The 19,831-nt window shown below is 38.6% G+C and overlaps 1 protein-coding gene and 1 pseudogene across 2 annotated transcripts in view; both read right to left on the reverse strand.

Annotated features, from left to right (window-relative positions):
* Positions 1–1,658: 1,658 nt before the first annotated feature.
* On the reverse strand, positions 1,659–13,022 carry LOC144653136 (calcium/calmodulin-dependent protein kinase type IV-like). Its single transcript, XM_078513059.1, has 11 exons — positions 12,823–13,022; positions 12,547–12,625; positions 9,709–9,774; positions 8,790–8,872; positions 7,780–7,852; positions 7,121–7,165; positions 5,892–6,021; positions 4,244–4,319; positions 3,287–3,407; positions 3,083–3,163; positions 1,659–2,378 (listed from the first exon to the last, which is right to left on the reverse strand). Exons 1-11 carry the CDS (start codon positions 12,900–12,902, stop codon positions 2,241–2,243), a joined length of 972 nt encoding a protein of 323 aa, XP_078369185.1. The 5' UTR covers positions 12,903–13,022; the 3' UTR covers positions 1,659–2,240.
* A 2,332-nt stretch (positions 13,023–15,354) lies between these two features.
* LOC144653256 (cartilage oligomeric matrix protein-like) overlaps positions 15,355–19,831 on the reverse strand; it is a 50,822-nt pseudogene continuing 46,345 nt past the window's right edge. Inside the window, exons 19-25 of the transcript XR_013570713.1 lie at positions 19,462–19,640; positions 19,044–19,092; positions 18,306–18,502; positions 18,028–18,102; positions 17,773–17,870; positions 17,070–17,212; positions 15,355–16,339 (exon numbers count right to left, since the gene is read on the reverse strand). The product of XR_013570713.1 is annotated as a cartilage oligomeric matrix protein-like (transcript). The remainder of the gene's footprint in view (positions 16,340–17,069; positions 17,213–17,772; positions 17,871–18,027; positions 18,103–18,305; positions 18,503–19,043; positions 19,093–19,461; positions 19,641–19,831) is intronic.

Consider the following 19,831-nt stretch of genomic DNA (forward strand, 5'->3'; position numbering starts at 1 on the left):
TTTCACGTATTCTTGTACCCAGTTTCCTTTACAATATTCCACTCACTATCCCCTCCACGGAAGCCAAGCACCCACCCAAGGGGGGCTACGTAGGGATAGGTTACAGGCATCCGCAAAATAATTTTATTTGATCATTGAGCCGATCATTGGTGATTTTCATTGTGAATCATGGCATGGCGAAATTATTTATTTACTCCTGGTCGCATAGCAATAAAAAGGGCCAATTAAATAATTTAATTCTCAGATTGGGCTCATGCGCATCACCTCCCCCCCCCCCTCCAGGGCGGCAGGGCTCCCCGAAGAGGCTGGGAACCGTAGAATTTTGAATGGCGAGGGACCGAATAAAGTAGGGGGAAAAAACAATGGAATTATTTAGGGGATGAAAATCAGGAATTTCATGGAAGTCTTGAGGGGTAACAGTTGTAGTGAGCGAAGGGAATTTCACTTCCCTCCTTCACTCGTTTCCTGTTAAACAATGGCACGCCCATCCTCTTCCCCAGGGCCACGCGTTTTTTTTTTTTTATTATTTGTTTTTTCGCCCCCCACGCGAAAAAAAAAAAGGGGGGGGGGGGGAAGAAGAAGGGGGCCCCCAATGCGTGCAAGTCGTTAATCTCTTGACCTTTCGGCCTGCTCTCGATTAGCAGCTAAATGACAATCAAACTAAGTGAGATGAACTGAAGCGTGGAAAGTTTGGTAATTTGTTTTGGCAAAGTTTTATTTGTCAGTTTGTTGTTTTCGATTCTTCTTTCATAATAAATTTTTCGAGTTTAGTGGCTTAACGCCACTTTGATTACAACACGAGATAACGGGGATCATAAGTGTGTAAGAAGTACCAGGCTCAGCCGAGTGCTTCTCTCTGGTATGTAGTCCTCGAGTGTTCTTAAAAATTCTCTCAACAATGCATAATATAAGGAAAAAGTCTCTCAGTCTCTTTTTTATATAAAATGCTAAAGAAAGAAGCCGCGCGCTTTGATTTTCCAAAATCTACACCCTTGTTGACCATAGAAATGATGTCATCAAAATTTAATGTTCGAAACTCAAGTGGTCCAAGAGTGTCACCACAAGCCGTTAGGCGAGTGGGTTTCATTGCAATGTTTTGGACATTATACGATGTTATTTCTGTTGTCTATAGGAGTGTAGGCCATGGAAAAATGTGGTCAATTTGTCTTCTAAAATAAGATTTATGGAAAATTAGCCTGCGTAGTTTTGCGAGCGTATTTGGAAAACGCACAAGGCGAGAGATGGCCACTTCCCACTTTTCCCCTCCGTGGCCGTCTCGCGCCTTTCCCGTTTCCCAAACGCGCGCTCAAAAACTACACAGGCGCCTGCTACGCAGACTAATGGAAAATCGGCGCGGAGGTACACGCGCGTTTGGCAGCTCGAAAGTTCACAGTTTTCCATTGAAACCGTTGAATGTGTGGGAAATTTCGCATCAAATGTTCCAGTTGATATTTCACTACATGCCGAGTTTTGGTTTTGGTAAAGTGGCGAAAATCCTAAGTTATTCAGTTCATGGTCTACACTGTCATTTCTCATAGCTCTCGACTAATGAGCGCGCAAGAGTTCTCTCAGTCATTGTATAAAATCAACTCTGAACTGACTAATCGTATAGCGCGCACAATTTCTCGAACAATAAAATAGAATAATCAACAACACACTTCTTAAAGTTATGTGCTTTATTGTAGTAACTTCAAGGCAACAAATTTAATTAATAATTATTACTTTTTAGAATGCTTTCAAGGAATCATACATAGTTTTGTTTTTCTTTTTTTGCAATTCACCTTATCGCTTTAAAGATGTTGCGGTTATATTAACCACAGAATCAAAAATAAGATCAAATCTAGAAGTTTTACCAGTTAAATGCCTAAAAGCTACAGAAATGTTGAAACTGGCCTTGCTGGACTGAATTGTAACTATAAATTACAACTTTCCATAATTTAACTAACATTACTCGACCCAGCCCCCGCCGTTGACTAGATAACTCTAGCAATTTTTCGTAAGAGCACTGTTTCTTAAAATTACATAACATGATGGCAAAAATCATCTAGAATAAAAAAACGCACACAAAACATTTTAAAAAAGGAAAACTGAAATAGCGAAGCCAAAATAAAGGCAGAAAAGTCTAAGGCTGTTTTACAATACTCATGGATGTCCAAACAACATCGGAGGATCGGAGGTCAAGGAAAAACCATCATACTGTTGTCTGCATCTCTGTTAGTCCTCGTGGTTTACTTGCAAACTTATTTCTTTGCTTTATTAAATTTAGACGTTAAAGCCGTGACTGCGATCATTCCTCCCTTGAACTTTCGCCTGGCGTTAAATACTTTCAAGTTATCGATGAACTGCTGATCCATCTTGTCGCGCTTTGCACCCTTGCCCTGCAAAAAGAAGACAACAATTTAACTCACGCAAAACATGCAACCATTAGCGGTAAGGAGTGCTGTGTCACGGCCCAGAAGACGAGATAGAGAGGCCGGCCCGAATAGTAGTAGTAATCTTTAGCGAGGATGCCAACATCACAATGAAGTGGTTTAGAGAAGGGTGCTAAAAAAAATCGCCTAAACAAACATTAAAACCTAATTATGAAATACAAGATAAAAAACAACCTAAAAATAAATATACAAAGGTTTAATGAGAAAAACTATTTAAAAGGATTATAAAACGGCTTTTGACAAGCCACGTTTAAACACAGTCAGCGACTCTGCTTTCCTAGAAGAATGGATTTCGCGAGGAAAAGTTCAGGTATACATCAATTGATCGTTGTGACACTCTGCCAGCACAGAGGACGACCGGCCCCTCCCTCCCAACGATCGTGGTGGGCGTGCGGAGGAAAAAGAGAAGCAGCCGGACGAACGGAAGATAGGCCTTTCAGGAGCTGGAATCTCCTTGCGAATTTCTGTTCACTTTTGCAGACTTCAAAGCTCAGGTCATTCTCGTGGTTGGCAAAGGTCGCAAAGGCGAGCAGCTTGGGAACTAATTAATAAAAACTATCCCCATACCCCACTCTGCCTGTTTACAGGTACTTGCAGTAAAAATGGAGAGCGCACAAACAAAATTGATTCGCGATTTCTATCACATTTACCTGAACCCATGGATGTTGTAGAGCTTGCCCTGCTGTTAATCTCTTTTTGGGATCCAAAACAATCAACTTTTTTACAAGATCCTGTCAAAGAAGGTAAGATTTTAGCTGTATAATCTATAGTAAAGTAAGCTAGCTTTCTTGAAAGATGTAAGGCTGTTTTGCACCCCAACAGGCAATAATTTCTTTAACCTCAACGGTACGAACCTTAGCATTTTCTGAAACTTCATCCCACCACGGAGTTACAAATTCGTAGTCACACTTTAAGATCCTTTGAAACATGGCTTGATCACCTCGCTCATCATAAAAAGGTTCAAAACCACACAACCTGCAAGTATATCATATTTCAGAGTTGACGTGTGTTAGTCTCACAGAATCACACATGGGCAAATTGCATCAAACACCCGCATATATTATAAGAACAATTGGATTAAGAGCCTTCAGGCTGCAAATTTAGCCAATAAAGCACCATATATATAAGAAGCAATTCAGCCTGATAAATCAAACAGGTTCTTATATAAAACACCAAAAATGCTACCCGTCTCTAATATGCACCCCCCCCCCCCTCCCTTCTCTCTAGTTAATGACTGGTCCAGGTTAAAGAGGCAGTGTCAAATAATATAATACATTGCAATGGAATTACGAAAAAATTTACGAAAAAAGACCATTCGCCTTAGGGGGTAAAGGGTTAATAAAACATTGATCGCACGTTAACTCAATGTATACAATAATTCTGTCAGTATATAATTTCCAAAATTCTTTTGGAAATAATATATACAGGGACTAACTGTGGATTTATTCACAGTATAAAAGCTTTGGGAGGTGTGGTGGCCTAATGGTTAGTGTGCCGGACTCAGGATTGACTGAGCAGTCCGGATTTAAGCACTGGTTGGGGGTCACTGTGTTGTGTTCTTGGGCAAGACACTTTACTCTTACAGTGCCTCTCTCCACCCAGGTGTATAAATGGGTACTGTCAACATAATGCTGGGAGGGGGGGGGGTACCATGTGATAGACTAGCATCCCATTAAGGGGAACTAGAAAAATTCCTAGCTGCTTAATGCTACAGAAACCGGGAAAAGCTCCGGCAGTATGGGCCACATGGCTTGTTGAGGCTTTCCCTATATATAATAAATTATAAACAATAACATTGTCAATTTACTTACAGTATATAAGCAATAACACCAACAGCCCACATGTCAATTTGCGTGTCGTAGGATTTGCCCAGCAACACTTCAGGAGCTGTTGAAAACATTCATTAGAATTAGATCGCTGCAAGTAGAGTATATATTATAAGTTGTTACCGGTATATTCCACAGATTAATTATCCTGTGCGCTCATTGGACAAAACACATCACATATGGTGCAAATTTGGATAATGGCTATCAGACAATGTACCCTGTCGCCCCATGTTATAGAAAAGTACAAAACAAACGAACAAAGTCATGGTCCTTTCAGGTCTTTTTTTATCAATTAAAAATCAGAGTGTTTTTTTAAAAGTTACATATAATTAAATCAACTTGCATTTATTTTAATCGCTGTTATGCCGTGATTGTTAATGAAGGTTTTTTTTCCTATTTACCAGCAATAAAGCACATTGTAGAAATTTCATCCGAGGGTTATAAAATAAATAAACCCCTTTCTGGCTTGCTGGTATTTTGGAGGATAATGCCCTTGGCTAAAAGATTGTCCTCAAAATATCTGGCCAACTGTTCATTTTTAAGTCGTGAATGCAAAGAACGATTTATAGCGGTTTGCTGGAAAATTTAATTTAATTTTTTTAAAATCTCTTTGTTATCTCGGTATTTTTTTTTTATTTTTAATTTATTTTAAAATTGGGGGAAAAGGCAAGGGGTTCGTTTATATAAATTTTTTTATGAGAATATTTTTTTTTTTTTTTATTTTTTTGGCGCCCTACCCCTTTTTAAAAAAAAAAATAGAAAAGGGGGCAAAAAAGAAAAAAAAAACCCCAAAAAATTCGCGGATAAAAATTTTATAAAAAAAAAAAAAGAAAAAAAAAAAAAATTTGGACTTGTAATCGTTTAGCCTCAGGCATTGTCCTCGAATAAACCAGCTGCCAGTGAAGGGGTACAAAAACTAAATGAACTCTCTCTAGTACACAAATTAAAAAGACCCCATATATTAAGAGGTTTGAAATTTGACATTGGCATTGAAATAAATTGTTCTTTTTTGTTTTTAGATGGGGTGGGGTCTTAAACTTTTGTCAAAAATTGACATCAATTAATTGGTAAAAATAGAAAATAATATTAACCTCTGCTTCGTGAATATGGAGGATGGGTGCCTGGGATACCCGGGAGGGCCTCCACTGAGGTCAGCCGGCCCTCCCCAGAAAGAATAAAGCTGCCAAGGCTAGCAATTCCAACAAAACAGCCATGAGCCCCCACACACAGACACCCATCACACTGATTAAATCAGTGGAAAAATGAATAACTAATAACAAGGAGCAGGGAAGGGAGGGAGGGAGGGGAAAAACTCGCAAAACATCCCTGAAAACCCTCCATGGAACAAAGACCTGTCACCACGCTGTAATGTCCGAGAACGCAAAGCACTGAGCCTGACAAGAGCTAGAAACCGCTGACCACCAGGACAGCTGACTATACTACCCACTCGTTGTAGTTAACTTGGTTAAATTGCTTAATATTTAACTTGGTTAAATCGCATTTTATTTTAACCTCATTAAATTGTGCTGGGATTTTTAGATTTGACCCAGATTTGATAAGTAGTTAACACACTAAAATCCAAAATAAAAAGTAAAAGTTATAATAACATGACAAACTGGAGTGTTGATTTTACCACAATATCCAGGGGTTCCACACACTGTATTCGTGTTGCCCTGTTCACCATAGAGCATCTTCGACAACCCAAAATCTGCAATTTTCAAGGCTGCAGTGTCTTTGTCATCAGCATACAGAAGATTTTCCGGCTGAGAGAAACAATATTGTAACAAATAAGTGCTCAAGCGAAATGGACAGAAATAAATGATAAATCTATAACAAAAAAGTATTAATTTTAATATTAACAGTATAATAATAACTAGTAGTAACCACAGGTTAGAAGTGCGGGCCTTGACGCACTTAGAAAAGGTTCTGGTAGACAGTGTCGATAAATAAATGATAAAATGGACAAAAGACAATTATTTCGAGTAACGCGTCACGCAAGGAATGTACGTTTTCATCGTTTTCTATTGCCGCGAACCGATCAAAGTTGTTTTTTGATTGACGGTTTTGGGAAGTGTAATCGAGAACGCGGTCTGAATTGAGATGTGATTTTTCTCATTCGTTAAACTCGCTATGTTGTCAGTGTTATAAAGAATTTCTCGACAATAACCGTTGTTGGAATCATTCGCTTTGCCGTGGTTTATCTGTGATACAATCACAGCAAATTTTCTCAAAAGCAATACCTATAAAACAACGTCTTCCATCGAGTCTTCCATGTGACAGAAGCCTGTTGTAGATCTTATGTGACAAACTGTTGAGAGATTGACTCATTTTTCGCATTCTTAGCGTTTTTGGAGAACAGATTTTTCTTTTCCGGTCTTACGACAAACTTGTCGTGATTGACACAGTTTTCGCATTCCGATCGTTCTTAGTGGAAGAACAAAATTTTCAACTTCCGCTTTCTGTTCGCCATTTATTAACGTGGCGCGCACACGTAAAACGCAATCCGCTGGTCACTGTCAAGATTAGGGTTGCGGGCCTCTCTTGGGCCCGCAATAATAATATTAAACAACTAGCGGTGTAGCCAGGTTTACGAGAAGTTGTAGGCCCAAACAACCTTATGTCTGTCAGAAAAATTTGTAAGCCCAGACTTGGGAATAGGTTTCTATAGGCTAGCTTAACGCTACTGACAATGACAACAACAACAAATATAATCATAATAATTTATATTCATTAACAGCATATAATTATCCATTTTTAATAGCTCTTTATCAGTTAATTAAACTAACTATCTAAAAAAACAGTACTAAATAAATCTAAATTAATTATTAGAAACAGACTACACCTTTGCAAGTTGTACAATACCTTTAGATCCCGATGTATAATAGGTGGATGATGATTATGAACATACTAAAAGAAAGGAAACAAAATATCAAATAGGTATCTTCACACATGCATTCACAGTGATATGCACATGTACATTTCAGTTTTCATGTTGTGACCCTGGCTTGAAAGTTCATGTTTTCTTAAAGCATTGAATTACTTTTTACTCAAGTGCATGGAGACACTTATACTCGTGTCACAGGAAGATTATTGGAAGATTATTAAGTGTAGACTTTGCCTAGGTTTCATCAATGGTTTCATCACACAGTGATCAAATGCTGTGTGCGTGTGCAGTTCCTGCCAAAACTTCTTCAAACTGCACATATAACATCTTAAATTTCTGAAATCTCTCACTTTATTAAGCCAAACGTTAACACAGCCACTAAAAAGTCAAGGCTTATTCGCGGAAAATTTGATAATTTAAAAATTTGATAATTCATCTCCTCTATGTTTCCATGCATGAAATTTTCTTTCACCGTGCTGATTCTTTCATATTTTCCTACAAAAGTCTTGCACACTTTCAAGTCAAATTCTTAGAAAATTTTAAGGCGCTGAAAACTGGAGGTTGACGCCATTTTTGTGTTTGTCCACTGTGAAGACTTTGCCTAGGTTTCATTCAGCCCCATTCAATATGTACTTACTTTTAAGGCATCACATATTTGTCTGACTGCTTCAGCTGCATCTTTTTCTGAGTAGTATCCTCTTTCCACAATTCTGCAACATAATATTATTAACAAGTTATTTCCCCCTTTCGGACTCTCACGCCTTGGGCGTGAGTCTCACGCCTGCGAGTTGGAAAATTCGATCTCACGGCAACTCATGCTTACGAACTTATTTCTCACGCCTGGTCAAAAAATATGAGTTATAATAACCATAACCGACACACTTTCCAAAAAATGTAAACTCAAACCAATGCAAGAAACGAAAACTCCGTGTAAAATGAGTAAATGACGATACTTTCCCCTGAAATTGTAGAGTTTTGTCAAGAAAAGCATTGAGAACAAAGTAAGGTTGTGTTTGGCAAAACACATCCACGCACTGGGATCAGGATATGTTCGGAACGTCTTCGGAATACTTCGGACGTCTTCGGGAAACTTCGGACATTCTCGTATCATCTTCAGAAATCCTGGCACTCTCAAGATAAAAATCTCACGCCTTTGACCAAGAAAAAGTTGGCAGGTACATGTATACTTTTCTTGTAAAATTTGGAATTTAGGCATTATTTCAAACAAATTGAATCATCATTAGAGTGGAGGTAAGGGGCAGAGGACTTCAGTAAGGGATGCTGTGTGTAATGGATAGCTGATCTTGTATGAAGGGAATATTGTCTATAAGGGGCCACTTCCTGTAACTGACTGGGGACACTTCCTGTAAGGGGGTATAACCCGTAATGGGACAATAAGCCACATTTGATTTTAGCCCACATGAACACTTCAAATTAAACGTAAGAAGGAGGACTACTCTCTTTAGAGGGAAAACTTAGAAACTATTCAGTTACTTATGGAGAGTTCCACTGTCAGTAGTGCTCCCCTCCCTTCCCCCCAACCCCTCACAACCTTCAAACACTCTGGGAACTTAATACTGGGCTTAAATGTAATAGATCCACTTTTTTGGCAACATTTTTTACAATTTTTTTGACAGCAATACTGACCTCTCAAACAGTTCACCTCCTTTAACGAGCTCCAGCACCATGTAAATATGTGTCGGCGTTTCAAAGATCTCATGAAGCCTTATCTATAAACAACAATAGTAAATTATTGAGTGTGTACAATATGGGATCCATGCTAGCCAGAAATCCTGAATCCCAATAAAAGGCTAACCGCAAGCTAATAATAATTACCAACTTAGTAGAGGCTAACCAGAGTGCTAATCAGGCTAACTAATGTGTGATTTTGAACATTTATTTTCTCAGGGGTTTCATTAAGTTTTGAAGTAGAAAGGCACTCAAAGGAGATCACCTTAGTCCACAATGAAGCAACTTTCCTTATGTTCAGTTTAAAAGTAGGTGAGTACCAACTCTTGTGTATCCTGGTACTGGTACCAGGGTCCTTCCTTCTAATGAGAACCCTGTTTACTTCTTCAGGCTGTACTAATACTCTAGCTTACAGGGCTGCAAATAACAGCCGGTCATCAGACATTGGCCGACCAAAATTTGATTATGTCCGACGAAATCTTAAGTGTGGTCGGACATGAATCCAGACAATTTTCAGATCGTAAATCATTTTACTGTAATGATGAATAAAAGCTGTCCGACCACAGTCTTGTTTTGTCCGTCCAAGATGGTGTCTTAGTAGGACATATGTCCTTTCAAGTGAAAAAAATTATTTGCAGCCTTGAGCTTAGGTCCCGCTCCCTGTGCAGGGACTGCTGAGCATATTTCCAATTGGGGGGGGGGGGGGGGACTAGTGACTTGACGTGGGGCGTTGGGGGCATTAGACTCTTCTCTTAGAAAGTCTTTATTTTTTGGATATATTAGGGGCTAAGCCCCCCCCCCCCCACCCCAGCGCCCCGGCTCTGCAGTCCCTGTTGTATATAGTCTAAACTCTTGTAAGCAGCTAAAATGAACTTACAATATTTGGGTGCTGATTCAGATTCAGGAGAATGTCAATCTCGGTGGTAATTATTTTATGGTCAACCTATAATAAGAAAATAAAAATTAACACAATTATCACCTCATTATAGGAATATAATGAAGCATTTTAACAACGCGAACAAAATTTAAGAAATTCGCGTTAACATATATCTATAGTTAATTTCCTATAAAATAAGGTAGTTACCGGTATGTTGATGTCCTGATATATTTGTTTTTATTAGTTTCCTGGTAAATATTTTTAATTTTCCAAATTCAAAACTATTTCAGTCTATCTTTAGATTCTTGGCAAAAATTTTCTCTGTTCCCTAAATGTTAAGAGATGTAGATGTAACCTATTAATTTTGACTCTGCACCCTTATCCAACCACCCTTGACACTGCATTTATATTCTCTCTAAACAGATTAATAAAAGGATAAAACTAACAAAATCCGAGGCATGTCGCCAAAATGCTAGGGGTAACTTGTGATAGACTAGGGTTTTATTTATATTTATTAATAATCCTAGTTATCCTGAGTTACATGCATGTTATTATAACTGATAAGCTGCCAATACTCAAAATTGCAAATTTATATTAGGTAACTGCATGCAATAAAAACAATATTATTGGTTCAAAGGCTATGTTTTAAATCACAAAAAATTGTTGAATGATTGTCATATTGTAAAACTAAACATAGTTTTTTATAAATATGTCAGGTTTTTATTAAGTTTTTTCTCAGTAAACAAGACCATATAATACCAACTAGTTTGCCGAATATGCCGATTTCTTTAACACTCCGTTTTTCAAAATTCCCTATTTCTCTTGAATAGTATTTCTCTCTAATTTTATCCCCGATTTCTCAAAACTCCTGATTTTTCGAAGCAAGTTTCATTTCCGCTAAAGGTTTGAGAAACCAGGATTCTACTGTATAATCCTCTTTGGTATACATGTTATGCTTTAAACTTTCAACATTTACTTATTTTTACATACATGTAACATTCTTCAGTTACACTTCATACAAAATACTGGGCCTACCCAGAAAAATGTAAAATTAGAATTCATGGCATTTTGAAAAACTATATCTAAATTATTAACCCTTTTGAATACTCTATGCCATAAAGGAAATCCTGACTCTTACGTTTTGTAAGCATGTTGACCACTTGTAAGCATAACTGAATGCAATATTGAGTTTAATATTGAGACTGTATTTGAATTCCAGCATGCTTGTTATGTCAAAACTTTATATAAAGATTTTTTATCTCTTAAGCCAGCCAGTAAATGGTTTTACTAAATTAAGTGTCCTTTAGTTTGAATAGTTTTTCAACCCAAAACAGTACACTGTAGTACTATATTATACCACGGTATTGTGCATATGAGTTTCAGCAGTAAAGAAAATAATTGAAAATATGTGCAACTAAACAAAGAACTATCTTGAACTGAGGCCTTCCAAAGGGGTTTCTGTCACTTTGTCGCTCATTTCCAAACCACCTGTCGCCTATTTGGAGAGGGAAAGGTTGTCGCTGTCGCAAATATACACCCTTTCAGTGCTAGTTTCTGTCGGTTGTCCATGCTCTGGAACAAGATTGTCACTACATTTTTAGCTATTTTGGAGCAATCTCGTCTGTCACCAAAACCCCTTGGAAGGCCTCTGAACTTGCAAAAGGTAAAAGCCTGTCTTGGAAATTACATTTTAAATAACAAATTACTGAATATTTCAAATGGCTGATTATTTTTATGAATATTTCATGTACATCAGACCAAATATATCAAAGTTTACTGTCAAAAACCATTAGCCCTTGACTATTAAATGTAAGACAAGAGTTGTGATTTATGAATAGAAATTGAATACATGTCTTTATGCCAGATGTTGGCCAGCTTTATTATTATAATATTGTTTGGATATATAAAAGGCCTGTCTTGTTTATAGCTTACGTTGTATCATAGGTTAAGTCTGATATCTAAAAGGGAATACTTGTGGCTTTGATTGTTATAAACATCATGAAATCTCTATTGTTTCTAATGTCCTTCAAACAGTTGAATGGCGGCTGACAACATTAGCTAACATTTGCAATTTTGATAATTCTGCGAAGTCACTTTATTACGTTGACACTCATTTAAATTCTAAGAAAATGTCGGTGTTTTCACTTTTCAAGCAGCAAACGCACTTAAGATTCTTAATGTATTCAATTAACGAAGTAATAAGCTTAAGTGAAGCAATCGAAGTTATTTTCAGGGACGAAGGGCTCACCGCTGTTTTGTGTACATGTATGTTTTGGCAAGCATGAAGTCGGCGCGAATCAGCATAACTAATGTCGAAACTATGCGCTTCATTTGCTTTTGTCGCACGAGGGAAATTCGCCAGATTCTTATTTTGCACAATATAAAGACCTGTTTTAACGTGTTTAGTCTGCTCTTTCGATTGCCCTCAGGTCTACGACGACACAACAAGTTTAGCGAAAAAAAAGTTACAAAGAGCGCAATTAATACACTTGCGTTTAATGGTCGCGATCGCTGCGTTTTTATTAATAAATATGCAAGCGAATTATATTCTAACTCCCCGCTTTGATGAATCTTTATACACAGCGACTATACCGCCAATAGTGGCGTTCAATACGTTCTGCAACATAATAAACGCGCGTTTATATATAACATGATGGCATAGCAACTACTACAGTGGCCATAACTACCACGCGAACTCCCCTGATGCGCACTTTGCCAAGAATTCACAAGCATCGGTTTAGCAACAAAAACACATCAACAGGAAGCCTAAAACTGATTGGAATGAACCTTTGCTTAAAATGTGCACGATGAAAAACGAAACCTTGTCGTTTCACTTACAGTTTTAGTTATCATCTTAATCGCGTATTCCTTCTTGGTTCCTTTGTGCGTAGCTTTCATAACCACTGACGAGGCTCCCCTGGAAAACAAAACAACAGAGAAATGAACATTCGAACAATCGATCAATTGCGCCTAGAGATCGCGAATGCTGACACAGTTTGCAAAATTAGATACCACACGCGCCGAAGACCTTGTCAAAGCGAATTATAGACCCAGCGATTAAAGAAAGCCCGGCGCAGGCAGACAACCGAAAGACACACAAAACTGCACACAAACCTTCCGAGCTCTCCGTCTGAAAAGCTGTAAGAATCTCTGATGTCCCCCTTTCTAGAGTGGCTAAACAAGGTTTTCGCCATGTCTTAATGCGTACTATTCAAAGCCGGCGCCGATCCCAGCCACAAATAAAGCTCTTCTACTGTCTATCGACTCTCACTGAAGAGCGAGCTATTTGGAATAAATTAACGATTAACTAAGACCGTCAGCTGCCACAAAATTGATCAAGAGATCGACAATAACAATGCAGTGACGTCACGCGTTCTTCCGGGGTCTTCTTTGATGGGTTCCTGAAGCAATTTCGCAATGGCGATTAATCTATTTATTTCTCGTTTTCAATAATGCTCGAGTTTTGCATTTCCAAGGATGCTTATAGTCGTTTTGTTGCTACTTAATAGTTAACACAGTTTAGGTCTGTTCAGTTAGTGATAAGAAGTTTCGATCGCGTTGATGGATCCTTTTCCGCCGGATTTCATTTCGGCGAGGCCGGCTTTTTGCAAGGCAATTATCAAGAAAACGTAAATATTTATCAAAACATCGGCGAACAAAAAGTTAATGATGTAATGATGGCACAACGATGAAGGAAATGAACAACTTGAACTGTATGAGTCCTTGCAAGCTTTTGTCTTTAACCCACCATGCTTTCAGTTTATTTTTCAACTTTTAACGAAAAATATATAATATAACGGGAAAAACATTACCGCCAAATATCAAAATATTAATATCGAAGTACTATCTAGCCCCTATCTATAAAGATGAATAAAAAATGGTAAAATTTTAAGGAGCGGGGTATGATTAATTTTAAAAGTTAATTTATATTTTGCGTATACTGAACATCAAACATTTTATTGTTTCTATTCAGAATGGAAACTAAACCAATATCGAATACACGTGAGTTATTGTTATTTTATTTTGCAGGAAGTGCGTTCGGTTCCACTCTATTTATTTCGTCGTTTGTATTCTTTTTTAAAAGGAAATTTATGGCATAGGTGTATCACTACACAGCACTCCTAAAATTATTTACAGCTCTTGTGTATATTGGTCGGAACTAAGTTACATGTTTGTTTCCGGCCTTGATGTCACGCGTGACTGAAACCGTCATGCAAGACCATTACGCAGCATTTTTCATGCGTGACGGAGTCGAAATGCAGCCAAAAGGCGGCTGGATCACCCTCAGGCGAATGCTTTAGTTAAGGCACAGTAGACGGTAGAATCCAAATTTTAGAACCTCCAGGGTAAACAAAAATTGCCTCGAAAATCGGGAGGTTCGAGAGCTCGACAGGGCCGAAGCCAGACTTTAAGACATACTGTAGGCGAGGCAAAATATTGCTAGGGGGCTCTGCAGCGGTATTAAATGCCCCCAGAAAATCTAGAAATCTAGAAGCTCTGAACCACTTTTTTCACAATTTTTACTTTTTCAGAAGAATCAATCTTTTTCAAATGGGGATTATTTTCCCAACAAAACATATTTTGTTTTTCATTTTGGGTTTAAGTCTAGACGAGCCTCGCCTCGTCTTGCCCCTTGCTAGTTTAATACGGCCCTGCTCGAGGGTAAAATTACAGAGAATTACTTTCCAGGAGATACGAAAAGTGGTTCGAGTTTCGAGACTGAGGGTTCGAGAAATCATGCGTACACCCTTTCCCTGGGGATACGTTCTTAAGCCGTCGTAGTCTAAAAAAGGTAAGATCTTGCTTCTCTGGTGTAATAAAGCAATACTTTCGAAAGTACAAGGTCTGGGACATTCATCTTCCGGTTAAAAGATACTTCACAGCAAAGTTCTGCTAGACGTCTCTTACACAGGAAGGAACTAGGAAACTTCTGCACGCAGGCTACCAGGTCATGGGATTTGATAACTGATACGATTTAATATCGCTTCAAAATAACTTTAGGGTACAGATAAAAGCCGATTATTATAAAAGGTCAGATCTTCAAGTCACGTACAGACTTTAGAGGATAGGTTTGAAAGCGATTTTTTTTTTCAATTTTTTTTTTGAAACATGGTAAGGGACGGACCATTATTTTCTTGGAGGGGGGGGATGAAAAATTTTCCTCTGCAAACTTTTTTTTTTAGTTTATGCACCTCTGCAAACATTTTTTTTAGAAATTCTAACTATTTTTTGTTATACATATCGTGTTTGCAAACAATTTATTTTGTCTTTCTAGGCCGTGCAAACAATTTTTATTATCAATATTTTTCACCCCCCCCCCCCCCCCCCCTTCAAAAGAAATAATGGTCCGTCCCTAAGGCCAGGTGAAAATGGTGAAAACCGGGCGCCACACCCCACAACGAGTGTCCCTCTCTCCTCCGCAGAGGCCGCTGTTGTAATCGTGTTAGACACAAGCGCCTCTGGGAAGATTGGGATAAGACGCGCGGTGTACAGCGGGAGCGAGAAAGAACAAAAGCCCCAGTCTTTTCTTTATTTCCTTCGCTCCCCGCCGCGCCGCCGTCTCTCTCGCTGTATTATGATCTCATCCGCGGAGGGAGGAAAGAGAGAAGAAGTCACCGTCCGTAAAAAATCTGCACTATGCCAAAACACGTTTTGAAATGAGAATTATTGAGTATACTCATTTTATGTTATTTTTGTTATAGCTGATAAGCTGACAGTATTTTATTAACAATTGTTCCATGCACAGTTTGAAAATATTTTATCCCTAAGGTTTTAATGGCCGATAGCCTAATTATAAACCTTAAACTTTTACAATGGTAAAACGATTTCAAAAGGGGCTCAAATCCCGGGCGTTTAGGAGGAGACATTTGAGGCTAAATTTATAAGGATCACATGACAATATAAAATAATTAAAGTGGTCATGTGACCGACAAATGACCGAAGTTTACAATTGTAACAAAAATATGTGGACTATATGTGTTGGTGAAAAAAAAATGTTTACATCCAGCGGTGACTTAACTGGCAAATCTATAACTTAAAATTGGAGTATTTACTTAGTTAAATACGTTTGCAGTTACATGCATACCGAAGATTCTTAAACCAGAATTTTTGTTTCTGTTTATAGTCTTAATATCAAAATAATTAAGTAAACGTTCACGTTATTTAAGAGAAGCATTTTCTCTGCTCAGTCCGGCATCTCCCATTAAATTCTTTCTAATTCTCGTCCCCAGAGACCGCGATCCATTTGGTCAGCTTCAAAATTCGCGAACTTTGGACAGCATTGATCTTCCTCAAATCTTATTGACTGGTAATACAAAGAAAAGAGAAAATGAGCACCTTGTACAAGCTAGAATAAGTCGGGTAGCGATTCTTGATGAAGCGTTTAAATTCCCTTCACTGATTGATCGAGTGCACGTGAACACTAAATGCTACGCACGCGTCTCTCTACGGCTCCCATGTGGCCAACTTTGACCAATGACGCGGGAGATAATTTCGTGCTGGATTTAACTAGTATACAATAGCTCGTGTTCTGTTGGAATACATTTACATCAGCTTTATTTACAAGAGCTTCTCGAAGACTGGTTTCCATTAGCGTCTTGCTAAATGAAGTACGTAGCTTAATCAAATGGATCTGTAGAAGAAAAAACAACAACAAAATATCCATCAGTATCCACAACGAATTTCTAAAGCTCTTCTTTCTTATAGTTAATCGTTTACATGTTCCCAGTGTCATGAAATATAGACATTGGTTTTCCTTTAAATTTTAAGGGAAGAATTTCTATTTTGTTAAGGTCTGACGGTCTGTGCATGGTTCGAACCTTGGACTTGTGTTTACGATCTTAGGCAATCAACTTTACACTCAGTGCCTCCTTCCATTCAGAAGTATAAAAAGGTTAAGGGGAATTGTAACCTGCGCTGCACAAGTACCGGGGTATTCCATCCTTTGGGGGGGTGGGGGGGGGGGGGTTAGTTAGTTCTCTTCGCGCCATGAGGCGCATGAGGCTGTGTGTGTGTGTGTGTGTGTGTGTGTCCCCAACGCAATTGCAACAATTGTTGCACACGCGGGCAAACGGGGAGACATTTGTGTCAGCAACAATGTGTCCACAGCATTGTGTCCTTGTTTGCACCACCTTACGCCTGTATTTCTGGTCCACTAGGCTCGAACTAGCCTGCGTGGCCAGCGTTCAAAGGGGAAGGAAAAGGGGAGTTCGAGCGCGAAGCGGGAACTCCCCATTTTCCTTCCCCTTTGAACGCCGGCGAACTCCCCTTTTCCTTCCCCTTTGAACGCCGGTCACGCAGGCTAGGCCCGAACTGAAACTGATTCCTGCAACACATTTGTTTCATGCAAAGCATGCACTTACCAAGACACCGGGTGGATATCGCTGACCAGATGACATTCTCTTGTGAGAAACACATAACACCAAGTTTTCCGCCGCGAATATCGGGATCTTTTATTTCACCACTGTCCATCATTAGTTTGTTGTACTTGCGCCAAATTTTTAACCTGGATTGCAAATAAAAGTAGAGATGATTTAAAATACAAAACTCGCATAAATCTCAAATTCTAAAGTTGAAATAGGGAGTTAAAAACTTGGAGGAAATTTTTACTAAACATGTTTACTATACGTTGAAAGGGATTTTGTGATTAATATTCTTAGTTTTAGAACAAGGTTGATAGTTTCTTAAAACCGGTACGGAGTGTTTAGTTGCATAAAACCTATTTGGTTTGCGCAAGCTAAAACGAAATCTCGAACTAGTCGAATATGATTTAAATGGAATGCAAAAAAAAAAAAAATGTCACACTGGCCTTCTCGTTTGTGTTTCTCCAGCCCCCAGAATGAATTAGACCGGTCAGAGATGATTCTTTTGGACGATACTCATGTATAAATCAGAAACAACCGCGCCTGTTTTTTTTTTTTTTTTTTTTTTTTTTTTTTGCAATCACAACCTTGGGTTGGCTAGGGAGCTCACAACCCTTACAATTGTGTGTCCCGTGGGACCACGACTCAGTTTGTTCTTACGGGAGGCAAGTCCACAGCTGCATATACAAGAAAGGATGCTTACCTCATAGTGCTCTTCGATGGCAAGTAAATTAGTTCCCATCTGTAAGCTTTCTTGTCGTGCCATCCGTGTCCCTTTGGATCCTTCCAAAGAAGGGTTGCCTGGCAGAAAAAAGAATGCATGTCATAAATGTTTTGTATTTTATTTATTTTGAGGGTTACTGTTTTTTTCAAATCTATCTTCTGCAAGAAATGGTAGTTATTTTTGGAAAGAAAGATGGCTATCTATCTAATACTGAACTAAATTAAAAAAACTGACCTCGTTTGTAACGTTTCCTGTGTGCCAAAGGACATTCCGAAGCATTTGCGATGGACCACTTACGGAGTTAATTTTCTGAAAAAAAAATCATAAAATCAAAAGATCATGAAAACAAAAGAGAAATTTGAGGTGAATCTAAAAGTGTTTCACCCAGCGGACCAATTTTTAGCACAGCGTTTTTTTACGAGTTCCCCGGGTAGACTTATCTCTCGCGTTCCATGGATGTATCGTGAAGCAATTCTTCTTCCGGCGATTCCTGTTCAACCTCAGGCACTTACCTTAATGTTGAACGCTGAATCTGCTTTCGCTCTGAACGGTCTGCTGTCCCAGTACACTTGCTTTGACTGTTTCCAAGATGCGACAAAGAATCTTCTGGGATTCTGATATCCAAATACAATGCCTATGATGTCATCGTCAGAGTGTGTGTTCACAAAGAAGGTTCCGCTGTATTCAACATCGCGAAAAACGTGATTTCCTAAAGGTGACGAAGAGAGAATTTTAACCCTGGTTTGCGACTAAACGGATGCTTGGATGGGGTTGTGCCGCGGAAAGCCCCTGAAACCCCGATCCCGCGTTTATTTTCCTATCTTACTTCAGACGCATTATGCGTTGTGATTCTTTTTAAATAACCCCATTCAAGTCCAGAAATTGAAATATTTTATTTCAAAGCGCCGACCTCGACTAGCTAGTTCTATTAACTCTTGCTTCTATCTGCGCTTTTCGAAAATTTTGTAACACAGTTTGAGCAATAATAGTAATAACGTCAATGTCTATCCTTTAAGATGCTAAAGAGTGAATTTGCCCCACTTTAGTTCGTTGCTGCCCGCTAGTTCACATTCTAAGTCATATTACGCGCAGCTTTTTCAATACTAGCCTGCAAACTACAGCTGCCTCTCATTCTTGTTTACCCTCTACAACGCAAACGTTACTAGGTCCAAAACACTTGAAAAAAAAAATATTAGGTCCAAATTTACAAAGAAGACAAACGGGAAAAAAGTTAAAAAAATGAAAATTACCAACGAGGATTGTAGCTATGCTGTTCAAAACTTGATGGATTTCATTGCCCTAGAAAGAAAATTAAAAAAGTTTTAACAATGAATACCAAGCATTTTCCCACGTTTTATAAAATTCAAGAGCATACGGTAAATGAAGATGACAAAGAAAACTAAAAGATTCGGATCATGATTGTTCATAGAAAGCAAATACGAATACACAAACAAACAAAGGAACACGATAAATAACTAAATTACGGAGTATATTTAGAATGGAAACCACATCAGCTCTAGCTTTTTATCATGCAGGTCCTCTATCAAGATCGAACTGGAATTTGGAAATGTTGGTTTTCGTGGCAAAGCGCTCATTGCCATAATCACACTTGACAACATTAGGAATTCTAGCACAGTTTAAACTGCGCATGCATCAGTCAATCAATACCTTTTTGCTGACTTTCCATAAAGGCTTATCCTGTTCGCTGCCTGCCGCGTCAATTGCCAGTGTCCGGTACACAGAGAAGTCTGTTCGGGTTATTTGCGGGTTCGCGGGACACACGTCGTCCTTATCATGTACGCCATCACCGTCAAAGTCTTCAATACACGCGTCACCAAATGTATCGCCTGATTGAACCACAAGAGAGTGATTATTATTAGTCCACCAAGTCCGTTCTTGAACTCTCGCTACCCAATCCACTTATATAGGTAACATTGACGGTAACAGTGAAAGTGACACCTGACATTCCACCGAAATAGAACTGACAATAGATTTTCGCTCAAACTTTTCCTACTGCTTGTTCATCCCAAGAGAACTT

This window comes from Oculina patagonica, chromosome 1 (assembly GCF_052425735.1).
Source record: "Oculina patagonica isolate OP01 chromosome 1, crgOcupat, whole genome shotgun sequence".
Lineage (NCBI taxonomy): Eukaryota > Metazoa > Cnidaria > Anthozoa > Scleractinia > Oculinidae > Oculina > Oculina patagonica.